At 43.4% G+C, this 18,886-nt stretch overlaps 1 protein-coding gene and 1 non-coding gene across 2 annotated transcripts in view; both read right to left on the minus strand.

Moving 5' to 3' along the window:
* Nedd1 (NEDD1 gamma-tubulin ring complex targeting factor) overlaps nucleotides 1-18,886 on the minus strand; it is a 41,438-nt gene that overhangs the window by 1,792 nt on the left and 20,760 nt on the right. The window contains exons 6-14 of the mRNA NM_001106779.2: nucleotides 15,948-16,177; nucleotides 14,285-14,486; nucleotides 13,714-13,909; nucleotides 8,652-8,780; nucleotides 6,253-6,300; nucleotides 5,213-5,412; nucleotides 3,763-3,919; nucleotides 2,838-2,994; nucleotides 385-451 (exon numbers count right to left, since the gene is read on the minus strand). Coding sequence (NP_001100249.2) covers nucleotides 385-451; nucleotides 2,838-2,994; nucleotides 3,763-3,919; nucleotides 5,213-5,412; nucleotides 6,253-6,300; nucleotides 8,652-8,780; nucleotides 13,714-13,909; nucleotides 14,285-14,486; nucleotides 15,948-16,177 — 1,386 coding nt within the window. The remainder of the gene's footprint in view (nucleotides 1-384; nucleotides 452-2,837; nucleotides 2,995-3,762; nucleotides 3,920-5,212; nucleotides 5,413-6,252; nucleotides 6,301-8,651; nucleotides 8,781-13,713; nucleotides 13,910-14,284; nucleotides 14,487-15,947; nucleotides 16,178-18,886) is intronic.
* Nucleotides 2,048-2,190, minus strand: LOC120094015 (small nucleolar RNA SNORA79). Its single transcript, XR_015626236.1, has one exon. It is a non-coding gene; the product is annotated as a small nucleolar RNA SNORA79 (small nucleolar RNA).

The raw sequence follows: 18,886 nt of genomic DNA on the forward strand, positions 1-18,886 counted from the left end.
ACATGCATGGTAAATGACGGCTCACCACACTACCCAGCGAGCTGTCACACGAGCTGAGCTCCGATGCTCAATTAGCTAGCTGAATGGCATGCCGTGGACCCAACCAGGAAGATGGCAAGAGAAATTAAATATGAGGGGGTTTACAGTCACACTTCTGGGGATCTCTGTTATCAAGAAACAAACCTGTTCTTTGATAGAAGCCTCAACTTTCACAAGTTAAAATGCACATATGTAGCTGACATCTGCTTTGCTTAAAACATCCCCATCTCTACTGACTTATATTAGCGACTAGATGTAACAACTGAATTAAAAACAGATTGTTTTCTCGTGGATTCTCCTCAGACCCTCACCCTTCCACATTCTTTAGGACACTGCTATACATACCAGTTGCATATGAAACTGTTTAATCATTTCCACTTGCAGATTCACAATGTCCCTATGGCAAGCTTCCCTAGAAAGAAAGTAAATCCCTGTTAGAACTGGAACAATGTTACAGCTTAGATCATCCCCTCACAAAGCATTTCCACTGTTTAAGTGATTAGGGATTACTCACAGGTTTACCAGGGATGTGCCAGGCAGTACAGTGACTCCTTTACTTGAAAATTAGGAACCTGTTAATCTCTACAATGATAAAGGCATTCTGCGATGACGACAGAGCAGTTCTAATTCATTAATTCATGTCACACAGAGGGCTAACAGACTGCGAGCCCTGGCTGTCCTCTGTATCTCTCACTGTGCTGCGCCCTTCTTAGAGACAAGCTCACTGGAGAGACGAGCTGTGAGGCAGGCTCCATCTAGGACTCAGAGCCTCCACTGCTGAAGGGAAGGGAAGGGAAGGCCTGAGCCCACCTCTCTAGAATCAGCAGACACCAGTGAGCTGACACTCGGATGCCTGTATAATAATCAGGCAGTAAGTACTACATGTTCTATTAGTATTAACTCTGTTTAGGCCTTCATAAACACTCCCCTCTGCTCTCGTGTGTGGCACCATCCCTCCTCTCCGTGGACACTGCTAGAGTTTATAACCATGTCTCTTCTCATGCTATTCCCATACACTTTACTGGAAAATAAACCTCTCTTCAGCGATACCTTCCTAAATTTGCCTGAGAAAACTGCTCCCTTCTGTTTCCAGCATCCTTTCACTTGCATTAGACTTAGCTGTTACCCGGACAGTTTTCCCATCAGGCCATAAATATTTATGGTGTCCTCAGAAACTCTTACATCTTTTAAAACCATGCACTGAAAAGAAGGAGACACAGAGAGAAAGAACTGGACTGCTCATGAGCTGTGCAACTGTCTCAGTACAAACAAGTCCTAATAAAAACACCAGCATAATTTAAAAAGTCCAATACACACATACTGAGAAATACTTCTTACTGAGAGAAACTGATGGTCACTTAATGGAAGGGACAGGACAGATTGAGGATGTGACGTTAAGAGATGAAAAGGCAACATGCCCCAAGACAGGAACAATCACACAACAAATGCTTTTAGGACAGACCAACCGCCACAGCAAGCTACGTACGAGAAAGCAGGAGACAGCCAGACTCACTGCGCTCATACATGCACTTTAGTCCAGTTGTTACATGACAAAACTCCTGTCACACTGTCTACAGTACCCTATTTGCCAATCATGAACACACACACACACACACACACACACACACACACACACACACACACACACACACACGTCCTTCCAGGATATGATGTACTTATTCTAAAGAAACTATGGCCACCGTGGGAAGATTCCCACTTCTGCATTAATATCTGATACATATAAACTAGGTACACCAGAATTACCAAAAAGATGATCTTTCAAAGAGAGAATCTCTAATACTTAAAATGTATTTTAAATATTTTAAACATTAAAAAATTTGCACCAGTTAAAAACTATACATCTTCAATTTTCTTCTCATTAAAATCCCAGTAATTATAAGTTAGAAGGGGGGGGGATCTCATAAAACAGTTAGCAACTGAAAATAACTTCTAAGGCCTGAAATAGCCATGAAAATGAAGTGGTGATGTTCTAGAACATGTTAACATTTTTTGTTTGATTCTGAAAATTTCAGAGAATATACAGATAATCTCAATATCTTAATATTCTCTGAGTGAAAAAAATCTATTTTAATTTATGATGACCTAAAATCCTAGTGCCATACCTAAAGGCAACAGGAGGAACAGTCATCAAACAGAACTTTATAATGAAAATTCAAATGATAGAAAGAACAAAGTCAAGTTACAGAAAGATTCACACACACACACACACACACACACACACACACCTGTAAGATCCTGAAGTCACCCATGTAAAACCATTTAGAAGTACATTTAAAGGTGCCTTTCGGGCCTGGTGAGGGGCTGCACTGGCTACAGGCACTCGCTGCCAAGCCTGAAGACTGAAATTTCATCGCCAGAACCCAGACAGCAGCAGAACTGACGCTGCAATCTGACCCCAACCTCCACGTGGGTGCAGAGGCAAATACTCCCTGCCCTACTCCCACACAAAATATACAACAAGCACAAAAGGTCTGTTTCCCACGTGCCCTGCTGTAGAGCACTTAAAGGTGGTCTTTAAGTACTGGATGTGAGAGGACATTTGAGTATGTAAACATCTGCCCACATGTGAAGACTCAGAATCCACAAGGTCATGCTGCACACCAGACTGCAGGCTTGGCAATGCGCCTTTCCACAGTACACAAAGATCAAAACTCATGTTTTCCGTTTTTGTGGTCATCATAACCTAGACACGTGTGAGTTACCAAGATGAGCTCTGGCTCTGGTTTCACCCAGGTAGAGACAAACTGAGTGACTGAGGTGAGCAGTCTCAGTGCTACCTGAAGTCATCCAGGGTTTCTTGTATCATGTTCTGAATGAAGCGGATCTGGACAGAGGTAAGTGGCGCGGCCGGCCGACTGTTCCCAAGGGTGTCGACTATTTTTTCTGAGAGTGAACTGGCTACTCCAGCAGTGACGGAGGAGGCTGCCTTTGGTACTAGAACAAATGGAGAAAATATTGATAGTTAGCTTGGACTAAAAGACATCAAGCATTTCTAAATAAGATTTGGTAAAGAAAGACTTGGGAAACTGCAAAAAGAACAGTGTTCCTATGACATTTAGAAAAACCCACTGTCTGGAGTCCAAATTTTAGAAACTTTCTATGACATTATTTCTAACAGTCATTTATCTGTATATATAAACTGCCAACTGTCTAATGTCGTAACACATGACAGAGGGATTAATCTTGAAGAATCCCTGAACCATTTTCCCTTATAAAAGATGTCTGTGACAAGTTGCAGCACAAACCAGATAAACCAGGACGACTGAAAACAAACAGGAGGGACGCAGGCTTGAAGCAGCGCCACTGGCAAAGCCTCTCTTAGACATCTTCTCTTAGAGGCCAGCTGAGCTCCCTTAAATGCAACTGGGTCTTATGTGTCTACAGCATAAACTCTAACTATAAAACCTAATACAAATTTTCTACAGAATTCAAGCCCTTCCAAAAAGCCTTTCTTCATTATGCACGCGGAGTTAAACCAAGCCCTTGTATATTAGACTGAGAGAGAGGCTCATGTCAAACGATGAAATCAGGGTTGATGGATTTAACAAACTCTCGTGCCTTCTAACAAGAAGCTCAGCGGTCTATAACGCATTCCTTTGGTGTTATCTGGCCCATGGTTGTTCTGTTCATCCCTTAAAAGCAGAAAAGCCAGGGACCTTTCCAACTGCACATTTCAAACCTGAGGCCCTTCACTGTGCTTACCTGGGGTTGAGGGTCCATTGACTGAGGGTTCGTGCATCAACTGGACTTCAATATCTTTTTCTGGCTTTTCAAACTTTTCAAGATTTCTTGCTTGGTTAGATGATGGACAGGTGTTTAGAATTCCAGGTTCAGCACCAGAGGAGATCAACTTTGTAAACTTGTATTTAAAACAAACAGTCACTTTAATATGCCATTTCTTTTTTTTTTTATTCATTTATTATATATGAGTACACTGTAGCTGTCTTCAGACACACCAGAAGAGGGCATCAGATCTCTTTACAGATGGTTGTGAGCCACCATGTGGTTGCTGGGAATTGAACTCAGGACCTCAGGAAGAGCAGTCAGTGCTCTTAACCACTGAGCCATCTCTCCAGCCCTAATATGCCATTTCTTATTTTATCCTATTACCCACAAACTTTGTATCTGGTTCTCACTGCTCTCCCCACAGGCAGGGTCAGGAAAATGAGAGACAGAGAGAGACTGAGAAGAAGCCAGTGCTAGCAGCACAGCAAGCATGTTAATCAAAATGTGCATTTTACAACAAGCTAATCTACTAAGCACTTGCTGACTACACACGATAATGCAAATCCCTGGGAGAAGAAGGAGGGGAGAGAAGAGAACTCTGGCCTTTCATGTAGTATCTAGATGGAAATACTGCAAACTAAAGACATTTTTTGTACTTCTGGCTTGATTCTCTTTTGTCTTGTACTTTTAAGTGTAAATAAGAAAAAAAACACAGCTATTTGAATACCTATAGGTTGACCTTCCTATAACCTGAGACCCAAGGTGCTAATACTTTAGTCATTCTTAGCACCCTCAGATTTGCTCTACCACTAAGAACCACTTGATCACCAGCTTGCTTTAGGCTGCAGTAGAAATATGTTTTAAAAGAATCTCACATACATTCCCCCAACCCCCACCCTCCCACACACATATCTCCTTTCTTTTACGTCTCCTTAAGAAATCAGGATTTTACTCAGGCAGACCCAGTGAACTGAAAAATATGCATAAAAACACATCCACCAGTATTTTAGCTTTACTTTTCAGAAGTAAGAATTAATTGGAAATTTCTTTTCTTCAATAAGAATGAAGAACGCACACAGATATAGGGTGATAATATACATTATTTTAATTTGATTTTTCTCTATTTAAACATGAGGTTCAGTCTTTCCCTTGCCTTCATGAGAATAAAAATTATTTCTCCTCAAAAAAAAAAAAAAATTCAGTTATAAGGTATTCTCTTGCAGATATGTGGTTATCTGTAGCCCAGACAAGGTTTGACAGGTTTCAGAACTGTTCTTCAGTTATTAAAAACTGGCATCAAGATTTAAACCTATGTTCCTGCCTAGTAAGTACACAGCATTAATAATTAAGACACAGATACTGGCGGCCGCCCTTTTGAGTGATAAACTCCAAAGTTTAAGTTCGGGTATTCCTTTTGGGTGGATACCTGCTTCAAGGAGTCCTTAGGCTCCGGCTTCCCAAGGTGTGCCTTCTTAGACTCGGCTGACAGCTCGTGACTCTCATGCTCTTCCTTCCCTGTCCCCATAAGGACATTAAAAGGGCTGGAGTGCAGCACCAGAGTGCTGGAGGAGCCTGCATTCTTCCTCAGGGGGAACACCGAGTTTAGCTGTGGTAGAAAGTCAAGGCCTGGAACAGGAAAAGAAATGCCACATTCATAAGATGTTTCCCACCTGTAAACTCTTGGTATAAGCACTTTCTTAAAATAACGGCCAAAAAATGGGCAAAAGGGGGTGGATCTGGACTCGGAGGGCTGGCTTATTTCTCAGCTAAGATGATGTGGACTCGTGGGGTAAATCCTTTAATCCTGACACCACTTCCTATGTGGAAGTGTGGAAATGAGCACTGGTGTGCTCAGAGAGTTGCAGAGGACAGCCTGTGCTACCTGGCAAGAACGTCTTAACAAGCTTTTTTCTTTCCTTGTGGAACTCTGAACACTACAAACCACAGCCAATGAGGCAGCTAGCTCTGGGTAACGGAGAGCTGTGATTTGTACGTGTCTGTGACAGCCCCTAAGATGACCCGAGGACCCCGGCCTTAGGTTCCCGCGCTGAGCGCATCCCTCTCGGTGTGCAGAGTTGGACTGAGGAAAGGAGTGTGGCTAAAGGGTGTGCTGTCTTCCAAGATCAGTTGGCGAGCCTCTCGGCTGCCCTCCATCTCACTGCCCACTAGGAGGGAAGCAGCTGCCTGCCCTGTTCTCAGCTCAGCTCAGATGGCCAAGGACGCAAGAAACTGGTCTCTCCAGCCAATGCCACACGAAGGAGGCAGAGCGGAACGCAGCTCTGGCCATTCCTTAACTGAAGCATCAAGACAGGAGAGGTCAGGAGCCAGTGAGCACCCGGCCAGTGCTGTGGAACTCCACACAGTGTGCCGCCATGTGTGCTCCCTAAAGCTGAAGGAGCGGGGGTCCCAGCAGCGAGAGCAGCAGTACTGCTTATCTTCATGAAGACACTTCTCAGGATGTCTTACCATCTCCTTTGCCTACAGACTCGTCACCTCCTTTGTTGACTACAGCATCTACAGTAAAATAAGAAAATCAAAGTAACTTCCTTATTGCAACATTTTTACACGACCTTTTAAATTTTTTAAAAATTGGAAAAAAAAAAAAAAAAAAAAAAAAAAAAGAAGCTGAGGCAACTTGGGCTTCCTACTTGCTCTCCCAAGAGGGCAGGGGCAGGGACTGACACCAACACTCCTGAGCGTGAGTAAGGCCAGAAATCAACACCAGACCCATTCAGGAGTCCCTTTCATTCTTTTATTTCCTGCAGAATCCCACGGTCATCTAAGGGGACAGCATTGCAGGAATAAGCCCAGAAGTAGGTGCTGGCAGCCCACAAGCCAGTTTCCCTCATTCTGTTTGGTATCTTTCTGATTTGGGCAAACTTCCAATACAGTTAAACTTCAATTTTTGTATGTTTACACTAGAGATAATGCCTCGATAAAATGCCTCATAAAATTGGGTAATTAATCAAAATATGAATATTTTACAAGTAATACAATGTTATAAAGGCATATGGCTTTTTTGATATTAACTTCAACCATAGACTATTGCTATAATTATTCATTTACCAATACATAACAAAAATTGTGAACTGAACATTAACATATTAACAGAAGAATGGGAAAAAGCCACTAACAAATACACCAGAAATCCAAACAGCCAATAAGCACATAAATACCTGGTCAGAAATCTTCCCTATCTGCATGTTCATTCGTTCATTCATTCATTCATTCATTCATTCATTCATATTCTCTCTCTCTCTCTACCTCCCCTTCCTCTTCTCCACCCCTCTCTCTTTTTTTTAAGATTTATTATTTTATGTATATAAGTACACTGTAGCTGTCTTCAGACACACCAGAAGAGGGCATCAGATCCCATTACAGATGGTTGTGAGCCACCATGTGGTTGCTGGGAATTGAACTCAGGACCTCTGGAAGAGCAGTCAGTGTTCTTAACCCCTGAGCCATCTCTCCAGCCCTCCACCCCTCTCTTGAATGTACCAGATTTTTGTGTTAGTTGTATGTTAGGCAACTGCTCAGCTGATCTTAGATGCCAATACCCCTAACACACAAAATTCTTGGATTTGTCTTAATATAAAAATTATTTTTATCTAACAGATGAAGAAACTGAGGCACAAAGATTAAACCTTTTCCCTAGAGAATTTCACCCTTGAAATTAAAACCAATTTCTAGTCAACAAAACCAACATTATATTTGTCCATGTTCTCCTAAAATTAAGAAGCCTCGTAGCCAGGTGGTAGAGGCCCAGGACTTTAATCCCAGCTCTCAGGAGGCAGAGGCAGGCCAATCTCTGAGTTCAAGGCCAGCCTCATCGACAAAGAGAGTTCTAGTATGGCTAGGGCCACTACACAGAGAAATCCTGTCTCAAAACAAAACAAAAAACTGGATGAAGCCTCAGTGAGGGGAGACACACACCTCAAATTTTACTTCTGAAAAACAGTGCAGCAACCAAAGGGGAAGCCAGGCTGTTCATTAATTCAATCTTGCAAAACAGCCCCTCCTTGAGTCTTAAATATATAAAAGCTGCAACGTGGTGTGTGTGTGTGTGTGTGTGTGTGTGTGTGTGTGTGTGTTGTGTTGTGTTGTGTGTGTGTGAATCCTCTACTACAGACATTTAGAGACTGTCTGGTTTTTCAATATTACAAATAAAACTGTAAACACACAAATCTTACAGATGTGTGTGAATATTTTCTGAGGTAAATTAGTAGAAATGGAATTAATAAGGCAGAAAACATGAATAATTTAACTGTCACACTGCTCTCCAGATAGTGGCCTCGGTACTGACACTGCTATTAGCAGTGAGACCATCCCATTAAGGAACCTGAGCCTTGGAAGAACGGAAAAGGCCCAGCTGGACAAGGATATACACTGTGTCCATGCATCAAGGTGACGAGGTGACTTCTACAGGGGAGTGGCAGAGATGATATAACACACATGAAACTGTCATATACAAGTGCACAGGAAGAGGCAGTCAGTTACCTAGCCATGGGAAAATGAAGTAAATACCAAATAAATACCTAATCCTTATTTTTGCATAGCAAACAACCAAGATTTTAGGGGTTTATTTGAAGCAGCTGTAAGTCAAAGACTGTCTATAATGGTGAACTCCGTTAAGACACTGTTGGCCCCTAAGCTCAGAGGCTGAGTGCTGGCTGAACACACAAGAGACCGGGAGGAGGCCTCCCTCCTAGTGGTGGGACTGGAACCGCGCACAATGAGCAGCATTCGCTTGGACAGGGCAACTTCTCACCTATCGGGTACAGACACTGAGAACATGGACAGACCACTGTACGATTCAGACCCTCATCTACCAGCCGTATAGCCCAGCCCTGCCTGAACACACTTACCATCTCTAATTGGTGAAAACATGTCCCCTAAACTACTCTTCCCCGTGTCATCAAAGCTGGAGAAGTCTTGACTTTTTCCAGCATCAGTTTCCTTAGATAAGATATCTGTATTTTTGCTTCGAGGCAAACCTTGGAAGAAGGAGACACAAGAGTCGGTGTTATTACATTCATGTAAATAGCTGCTAACTTGACTGCAAACTGTTCATTACCCACCCTGGTGCACGTTTATAATTAAGCATCAAGAAAGAGCAGCAGAGCATGTCAGTGAAGGGCTTCTCCAGTCATGTGCTCACACGTCACTTCACTGGAAGGTTCTAATATCGTTAGCATGCTTCTGCTACCCTCTTAACGCACACTAGATGCAATCTATGCTTCTTGTGCCTATGACCGCCTACAACCGACTAAGACAAGTCCACAGGGCAGACAGCATGATGCCTACCAGACTACAAGAGACAACAAACATTTGCTCTCCAACCTGTAGAAAGCAGGCCTCATATCCCCAGCTAAAGTCTTCTTCCATTGATAGTGGACGCTTACCTCTCCTTACTGCCAGCATTACGCAGGCAGCTAGAGGACAAGTACTCAGTATGTCCCTAGCAAGGAGGAGAGGCGAGCGCCAGACTGTAGAGTGCAGGAGGTGAGAGCAAAGGGCTTGCTGCCCCTGGCTTTTGGGCTGAGGCTCTGCGGGAGAGCACGGGATGAGGGCCATCTTGCCCGTGTTAGTGCTGAGCTCCAGCTTCCGACTGGCAGAGCTGCCGTACACTTTAACGGAGCTTGGTGTGGCCTCTCAGTCTCAAACGGAAGCTGGGAAGCCAGAGATGGAAAGGAGGAACAGGCCACTGGATTTCTGAAGCTCGCAGGGCTGAGGAAAGGAACTTAAAACGCACCAGAGTGTCTGTGTATCACAGCCTGACGGGTGCTTCCAGCAGGGGCCCAGCCTGGCAGCGACACACCTCTGGGAAGGAGCACTGGGGGCTAAGGACTTGGGGTTAACTCTGTTACACAGGGACAGGGCTGAAAGCAGATCAGAGGGGAGGAGGGAGGGGCTCGCCTCCCTCGTCTAGGTTTTCACATGTTTGAATGAATAAAGCAGAGGGTTAGTATCATAAAAACATAGCACTGAAGCCTTACTTTTCACTTCTTAAATTGCTGTTTCCCACTTAAACTGAGGATCAGTAACAAATCAGAGGTTCTTTTCAATTACTCAATCGGTTAACTTGAATAGAAACAGGAATTTTTAAAACTTTAGATTAACTGTAGATTAATCTCAAAATCAGCATCCTGGTTATGAGGATGACCGCAGTATCACTACTCTATCATTATTGTCCCATGTGACAGACACTTCAGATACATTTTCTCTGATTGCTGTAACTGTCTTAAATGTTAACGGCTTAGAGTATAAGCAGAAAACAATAAGACAGAAGTGGCCTGGAGATGGCTCAGTGAGGAAGGTGCTTGCCCTAAAAGCAGCAGAATATGAAGAGGACCTGCAGACCCCACAAGGAAAAGAAAGCAAGTGTTTGCAGTCCCAGCAATGGCGAGGCAGAGGTAGTACAGGGAGCTCTGTGGCTTCCTGGCCAGCTACCTTGGCAAGTTCCACGCCAGTGAGAAACCTTGACTCCAAAAGTAAACCAGACAGTCCGTAAGGAATGTGACACCTGAAGCTGCTGTCAGGCACACACAACACACATGGACCTGTACAGACAGACAGACACATGCACACACACACACACACACACACACACACACACACACACAAACACACATGCACCTGCACAGATACACAATCACCCGCACAGAAGCATGTTCACATAGACACACTCATACAGACACATACACACAGCATACATGCACAGACACACATACACAGACACACACACATATACACAGACAGACAGACAGACACACACACACACAATAGACACACACACACACACACACACACACACACACACACACAGCAAGTAGGCTAAGCAAAGAGGGGCCTGTGTATGTAAAGCAACAGGGAGTAAGGAAACAACTGGGAACAAGCTCACGGAAGTCTGAGTTTGCCAAAGCTCAAGAACTCACCACTGTGACTAAACCTCTCTGAGCTGACTGTTGCTTCAAAATAAACAGAAATCTGTTTGTGGGGACAAAGCAAAGGTTCTTTTTGTCAGAACTGTTTAGACTGTAGAGAGCTGACACTGAAAGTGACACAGCAAACCCAGGCCCTCTTTGCTAGTAAGTGTGGTGATCCTTAAGGAAGAGCAGTTTATTAGAAACTGACACTCTATTTCCCAGTTTGTAAACCACCATTTCAATCTTTTAAAATCATGAAAAAGAAAAGAATTGCAGAATTAGTCATGAAAATCATGGCAAATGTCATAATACAGTTAATTAAGCATTTTAGGAGACATTACTCAGTTATATTTAAAAAACAATTTCTTCTAAGTAAACAGCCACAGTGTTTGTCTCCTTAAAACTGGACATAGTTATTTTTTCTGTATGTTGTGACTAAGAAAGACCTCCACATAAAACCAGACCACTGAAACTAATAAAGTGGGGAAGAGCCTCGAACACATGGGCACAGGGGAAAATTTCCTGACCAGAACACCAATGGCTTATGCTCTAAGATCAAGAATCAACAAATGGGAAACCAGAAAATTGCAAAGCTTCTGCAAAGGACACTGTCAACAGGACAAAATGGCAATCAATAGAGTGGGAAAAGGTCTTTACCAATCCTACATCCAATAGAAGGCTAATATCTAATATATACAAAGAACTCAAGAAGTTAGGCTCCAAAGAGCCAAATAACCCTATTGAAAAATGGAGTACAGAGCTAAACAAAGAATTCTCAACTGAGGAATATCGAATGGCTAAGAAGCATCAAAAGAAAACTTCAACATCCTTAGCCATGGGGGAAATGCAAATCAAAACAACCCTGAGATTCCACCTCACACTAGTCAGATCACAAACTCAGGTGACAACAGATGCTGGCGAGGATGTGGAGATAACATCCATTGTTGGTGGGATTGCAAGCTGGTACAACCACTCTGAAAATCAGTCTGTCGACTCCTCAGAAAACTGGACATAGTACTACCTGAGGACCCAGCTATATGACTCCTGGGCATATACACAAAAGATGCTCCAACATATAACAAATGCTCCCCATGTTCATAGCAGCCTTATTTATAATAGCCAGAAGCTGGAAGAACCCAGATGCCCTTCAACAGAGGAATGGATACAGAAAATGTGGTACATCTACACAATGGAGTACTACTCAGCTATTAAAAACAATGACTACATGAAATTCTTATTCAAAAGGATGGAACTAAAAAATATCCCTAGTGAGGTAACCAAGTCACAAAAGAACACCACAAGGCATGCACTCATTCATAAGTGAATATTAGCCTAAAAGCTTGGGATACCTAAGAAAATATTCACATATTATATGACGCTCAAGAAGGAAGACCAAAATGAGGATGCTTCATTCCTTCTTAGAAGGGAGAATAGAATACTCATGGGAGGAAATACAGGACAGAGAGTGGAGCAGAGACTGAAGAAAAGGTCACCCAGAGACTGCCTCACCTGGGGACCCATCCCATTTGCAGCTACCAAACCCAGTCACTATTGCTGATGCCAAGAAGTGCTTGCTGACAGGAGCCTGATATGGTGTCCCCTGAGAGGCTCTGCCAGAGCCCTACTGATACAGATGAGGACGGTTGCAGCTAACCATTGGACTGAACAAGGGGAGTCCAATGGAGGAGTTAGAGAAAAGACTGAAGGAGCTGAAGGGGTTTGCAACCCTATAGGAAGAACAACAATATCAACCACCCGACCCCACCAGAGCTCCCAGGGACTAAACTACCAACCAGTGAGTACACATGGACAGACCCATGGCTCCAGCCACACATGTAGCAGAGGATGGCATTGTCCAGCATCAATAGGAGGAAAAGCCCTTGGTCCTGTGAAGGCTCGTTTCCCCAATGTAGGGGAATGCCAGCGCTTTGAGGTGGGAGTGGGAGCATCCTCATAGAAGCAGAGGGAGTGGGTATGGGAGAGGGGGAAGGGGATAGCATTTGAAATGTAAATCCATAAAATATCCAAGAAAAATAACATTAAAAAAAAATTTCCAGGAGAAAGCTCGACTCAACAGAATTGTTTTTTATTATTTTATATTTATCTACTGAAAAACATCCATTTAAAAGGAAAACAGCATTTTTAAGTGGTTATTATGTGCTGAGCTTTCGGTTCATTTAAAAAATATAACTTGATCTATATGGCTAATAAATTTACAAAAAAAAAAAAAGAGCGACACAGAACGTCATAGGAAACTGATGATGAAAACAGTTCTTCCACACTATCAGAGTCAACGCATCAAAGCTCTGTCATTTGGAAGGAGTAACTTCACGCTGAGGAACAGGACTTGACCTGCACAGTCAGCGTCAGTGTACCTGCATCACCGCTGAGTGCAGGCTGTTTTTGAGAATTCACAGACTGCGCTCTTGTTACAAGCAAAGAGCAGAGAAGCCGCCACTACACCACACTGGACCTTCCTGTGACCACTGGAGTCAAGATTATCTCAGACCTAGACACTCGAACTCTAACTTCCGGCTAACAAAACTACACGTCAGCGTGAGCCAGGCAACGACAGCATTTCAAAACATTTATTCTGCCGCCTGACTTACTTCCACTCTGAGATAGGAAACGTTAAGAACCGTGAGTGGTCTTCATCTTGTCTTGTGCATTTTGCTCTTTGACTATAAGGTCAAACCAAACAGACAGCACTGGGTTCCCACTCTGCTTATGATGTAAGGGAAGATCAGCCAGGCTGAGGGAATATTAAAGACAAATGGCTAAAATCACCCACTCTCTCTCACAATAGAAATTCAGCTGAAGAGAATAAGTGCTCTCAAGGGCTCCTTAACAAGGCAAAGTTAATACGTTTCATTTCTTCAACGGTATCTACGAATCAGTTTTGCCTACCTAAGTACTCAAATTAGTCCTAGGTTCTAAAAGAAAGGGCTAATGGTGAAGGAAAGACAAGGCCCCCAGCTCACTCTGACACAAGCGACGTTACCTGCTTCGTCCTGAGCAGCCCCTGCTCCTTTGCCCACAGCTGTCGTCACGGGCTGTGGGAGAACTGTGGCAATGGAAGGGCTGGGTGCTTCTCTGACAATTCCAGAATTCTGGGCAGCCCCACTGCTGCTGCCCACAGGAACACTCCGTTTGTTCGCTGCTGTGGCCTTATTTGAGCAGCCTTTATTTAAACTTGCCTAAATGGAATAGAATATTTAAAAGCTCAGGTTACTAATGTGTCATAATAAACATTAATATTTTATAAGTACCCCGCTAAATTAAAAACTTAATTTCTCTTCTTATAAATCTGAAGCTTGCTGCTATATCTGAATTTTGCTCTAAACAACAATGTATTTTAAAATACTTATGATGAGGGGTTATAGAAGAATTAAATACTAAACAACTTTAAAATCAAATCTCCAATGGCTTTATATTCAAACAATGTACAATGTCACTGTATAAAACAACTCTGAAGCAGTACACTGCTGTGTTTAGTTGACAAGAGATAATTTTCACTTTCTGAGCTAGGACTTTCTAGGAAAATAGAAAATGTTAAAAAGAGAGTATCTCACCTTCGTCAGAGATGTGGAGTACTGAAATGCTATACACTGCACAGATGTCTTGTGGGCGCTGATGGTTTTCACGGGAGATTTCAGCATCCTTAAGTCATACTGATATATTTTCCCACGGGAGGATCCAATAGCCAAACTGGCTCCATCTGGCATAAAATCTACAGCAGTCAGAGGAGTGTCAGCCACTAAAGTTTTCACCAGCCTTTGGAGGAGAATGTGCAAATACATTAGTATATGCAGGAGTATAAGCTTACGCGACACGTGTGCTTATCAAGAACACTTAGAACGAGGCCAACAATGCATATCCCAAATACTTGTTTAAAGCAGTGCAGACTATGTCTTATAGACTCATCCTATAGAACAACCTGTAAAGAATGAACATTCACACCACAACTGTGCAGCCTACATTTTCCATGTGGACCTCCGTTTCCTGGATTAAGCACTCTCTGGCAACATGTGGCAACAGGAACCAGCCTCAGGGCTGGGCGGGCGCTACATATCCAGTTTCTACTTAGTGGCCCGCCTGTCTCTGCCGGGGCTGTGACCTTTCACATGAGCAGATGCTACTCTGTTCTAAGTTGTACATCTCTTGACCAAAAGGCTAAACCCAGCACAGTTCATGCGGCCAGACCACAGCCAGGCAACGGATACTGACTTGCTCTTTGCTGGTCTCTCTGGCACTAGAGGCTTACTGCTCACACCGGCTGTCAGTGAACTGTTTTAAACAGAACAGAGTGAGAAGAGGTCACAGTAACTACTGGAGCAAGGCCCAATTCCGGTATCTCTACCAACAGTAACCTTAGCATTCTTTGTGATCTTTAAATACTGCCTCCTTCTAAATTACGCACAGTTAACACATAAGAAGAGTTTGAATGGTTCAAAGATCATCTACCCAAGCAGGGGTAACATTTTTAGGGATATCTGGTAATGTCTGGAGTATCATAACTCAGCAAATGTCACTGGGCTTAGTGGGAGAGATCAAGGCCAGTGCTGAAATACATTACAGTGCTCAGGACAACACTCCATAAGAGAAACACCAGACCAGAATATATATAATTAGTTTAGAAATTCTGATACAGAAAATAAATTAACTTAAAACAAAACTGTTGTTAAAAAGTATATTTGGTTGTATTTTACAAAAGAATCTTTAGACTGCTGAAATAAAGATGTATAATGAAGTCAATCGCTCTCTCTCTCTCTCTCTCTCTCTCTCTCTCTCTCTCTCTCTCTCTCTTTCGCTCTCGCTCTTGCTCTCTCTTGCTCTCTCAACTCTCATGGTCTAAAAGTACCCTAATGTTTATTCAGCATCCACTCTTTTCTGTGTAAAAAAACAAGGAAAGTTATCATACTAAATACATCAAGATCCCCCTACAGTGATCAGATGCCTGTGTGAGTCACAAACATGTCTGTTAATGAGAGATCTGTCACTAAATGGACATGCTATGCCTGGTGATGGAATTCAGGGGAGAGTGCTTGCCCAGTACACTCCAAACTCCAGGCTGGATCCAAAGCAGCACAGGACGTGGGTGTGGTGGCACACACCCGTAATCCCACCATTCGCCAAGAGCATCAGCAGGTCAAGGTCATCTCTAGCTAACTGACAAGTCTGAGGCCTGCCTTTGCTATGTCTCAAAACAAGTACTCGGGATAACATCACACTTACTTCTTACTTGAAGTGTCATACAGGATGATTCTTTTATCCAGGCCTATGGTCACAAACAGCAGTTCGTTGACAGGAGAGAAGCAGAGGCCTGAAGCTGGGGCTTTGTGTGTACTGTCAAAGCTGTGGTATGCACTCTGACTGTTCACATCCCAGAGGGTCACTACTCCATTATCCGAAACGCTGCCCAAGAGAGACTTCCTAAACAACGAGTACTTGATGTGCCGGACAGGCTGCAGATAAAGAACACACTGACGTGACTGCAAACATTCAGAAGCATTCATAAACATGACTCAATCCTACCAATCCTGCAGAGTTAGGTACTCTCTGATTCAAAGACAGACGGGTTTTGAGGACAACCTCCACCATGTTACTTAGTGCATTAGAAGATGACCCTGAAACATTTCAATATTCTGTTAGTTGAATATCTGTCATGATTTGATTATCTTAGATGACACAACTTCTTCAGTCTCTTCCGTTTAAAGAGAAAAACTTTTAATATAACACATCTGCATTGACTACATTAACCAAGCGATTAGAACAGTCACCATAAACACAGGGCCCAAGCACAGTCAAATCACAGGAGAACCCTGGGAGAGGGTGAAGTAACTTGGCACTCACTCCTACAGCCCTTAGACTCTGGGATGCACTAATCTGTGTGCGGCCTGTGGCGCTGACACTCCAGCACATTAACCGGCACAGTAAAGCACAGGTACTAAGGACGGATGGGACCCTCTACAGAGGAGGGGCTAAACCTCCTTTGAAAACAGAGCAGCCTGAGGGCAGTGCAGGACCCGCTCTAAACACTAATCCCCACCAGAAGACAGGCTTCCTGTCTAGTTTATCTGGACCAGAAAATTCAGGCTGAATAAATACGACTTGATTAAAATTGATTGAATTATACCTACTTTTCCTAAAATATTCTGTCCGGATTTCTATTGGCATCCTAATTAACTATGCTAATAATAAAATAAAATAACACTAAAAAATGTCAGAACACTACAAAACAGACAGAAGAAAAGGGACCCAAGAAACAGACGAGATACAGAGAAACACTTGACTGCACATTCAGGAACGTCACAAAACCACAGAACTGGAAGTTATAATATATAATACAGCAAAACCTGTAGGGTGAAAAAATAAAAACGTAAAAGTAAAAATTAAAAAAAGTGAAAGCCTTGACAAGACATTATGAGACAGGGACCTCAAAAGAGGCCACTGAGTCTGCTTTCAGCTGGTCATCTGTGGCTGGGCACATAGTCTATGCTTAGGAGTAGTTTGTTTCTGTGCTGAGACTCTCTTGGAGAATATATTTTATATATTTACATTTCAAATGTTATCCTCTTTCCCCATTTCCCCTCCAGAACACCCCTATCTCATCCCTCCTCCCCCTACTTCTATAAGGGTGATTCTCCTCCTACCCACCCACTCTCGCCTCACCACCCTGGCATTCCCCTACACTGGGGCATCAAGCCTTTTCAGGACCAAAGGCCTCTTCTTCCATTAATGCCCAACAAGGCCATCCTCTGCTACATATGCAGCTGGAGCCATGGGTCCCTCCATGTGTACTCTTGGGATGGGAGCTCTGGGGGGGTTGGTTGGTTGATATTGTTGTTCTTCCTATGGGGTTGCAAACCCCTTCAGTTCCTTCAGTCCTTTCCCTAACTCCTCCATTAGGGTCTCAGTGCTCAGTCCAATGGTTGGAATGCGAGAATCCCCATTTATATTGGTCAAGCTCTGGCAGAGCCTCTCGGGAGACAGCTATATCAGCCTCCTGTCAGCATGCACTTCTTGGCATCTACAATAGTGTCTGGGTTTGGTGTCTGTATATGGGATGGATCCCCAAGTGAGACTGAAGGAACCACAAGTGGTTATCAACTGGTGATGGCTTCTGGGCTAAAGCTGGGGATATGTGTCCATCTACTTCAGCTCTGAGAACTCACTGGATCAGCCACACACAGGCCTCATGGATGCTGCCTCTGCCTGAGCACATACGTTCTATGCTTAGAGCCTCTTAAACTCTTTCTACCTCCTTTCTTCTTTCCACCAGAGCTCTCTGAGCCCTGACAGGGAGGGATTTGATGGAGACCTCCCAATTAGGGTGGAGTGGTCCAGGGTCTCTCTCTGCAGTGTCTCTGCACAGTGAGTCTCTGTGTTTATACCCATCTGCTGCAGGAGGAAGCTTCTCACATGATGGTTGAGCAAGACACCGGTCTATGAGTACAGCACAAAGTAATTAGGAGCCATTGTACTGCTACACTCCTTTTGTAGAACAGTAGTATTTATTTTTCCCCAGGTCCCTACGCTATCTAGTCTCAGTTTCATGGTCACCCAGACAGTGTTGGGTATGGCTCCTTCTCATGGAGCAGGCCTTAAGTCCCGGATATCAGTAAGTTACTCCCCAGTCTTTGTGCCTCCTCTGCACTAGTGTGCTGGTACTAGTGTGCTTCAGTTGGTGATGAAAGGTCACTGTCTACACTGTTATTTAGCAATTACACTTAGAACACACACACACACACACACACAAACACACACTCAATCACTTTAGAAAGCTATTGTATTAGGTTTCCATACAACCCCTCAAATGACCCTCAATTTTACTGGCCCTCTCCTCCTCATCTTCCCTTCCTCGTTCCCCTCTTTTCTTCCCCTCCCTATTTGTCTTCCTGTTCTAATCCCTACCCCACCGCCATCCACCCATTATTCATAACTATCTACTCCATTTCCTGGTCCTGGGGAAATGTATTATTTCCTAGTCACTTACTCTATACCAGTGGTTCTGAATCTGGGGGACACAAGCCCTTTGAGAGTCAACAAACCCTTTCACAGGGGTCACCTAAGACCATCCTGGATATCAGATATTTACATTACATTCACAACAGTAGCCAAATTACAGTTACAAAGTAGTAATGAAAATAATCTTATGGCTGGGAGTCACTTCT

Source organism: Rattus norvegicus, chromosome 7 (assembly GCF_021556685.1).
Source record: "Rattus norvegicus strain SHRSP/BbbUtx chromosome 7, alternate assembly SHRSP_T2T, whole genome shotgun sequence".
Lineage (NCBI taxonomy): Eukaryota > Metazoa > Chordata > Mammalia > Rodentia > Muridae > Rattus > Rattus norvegicus.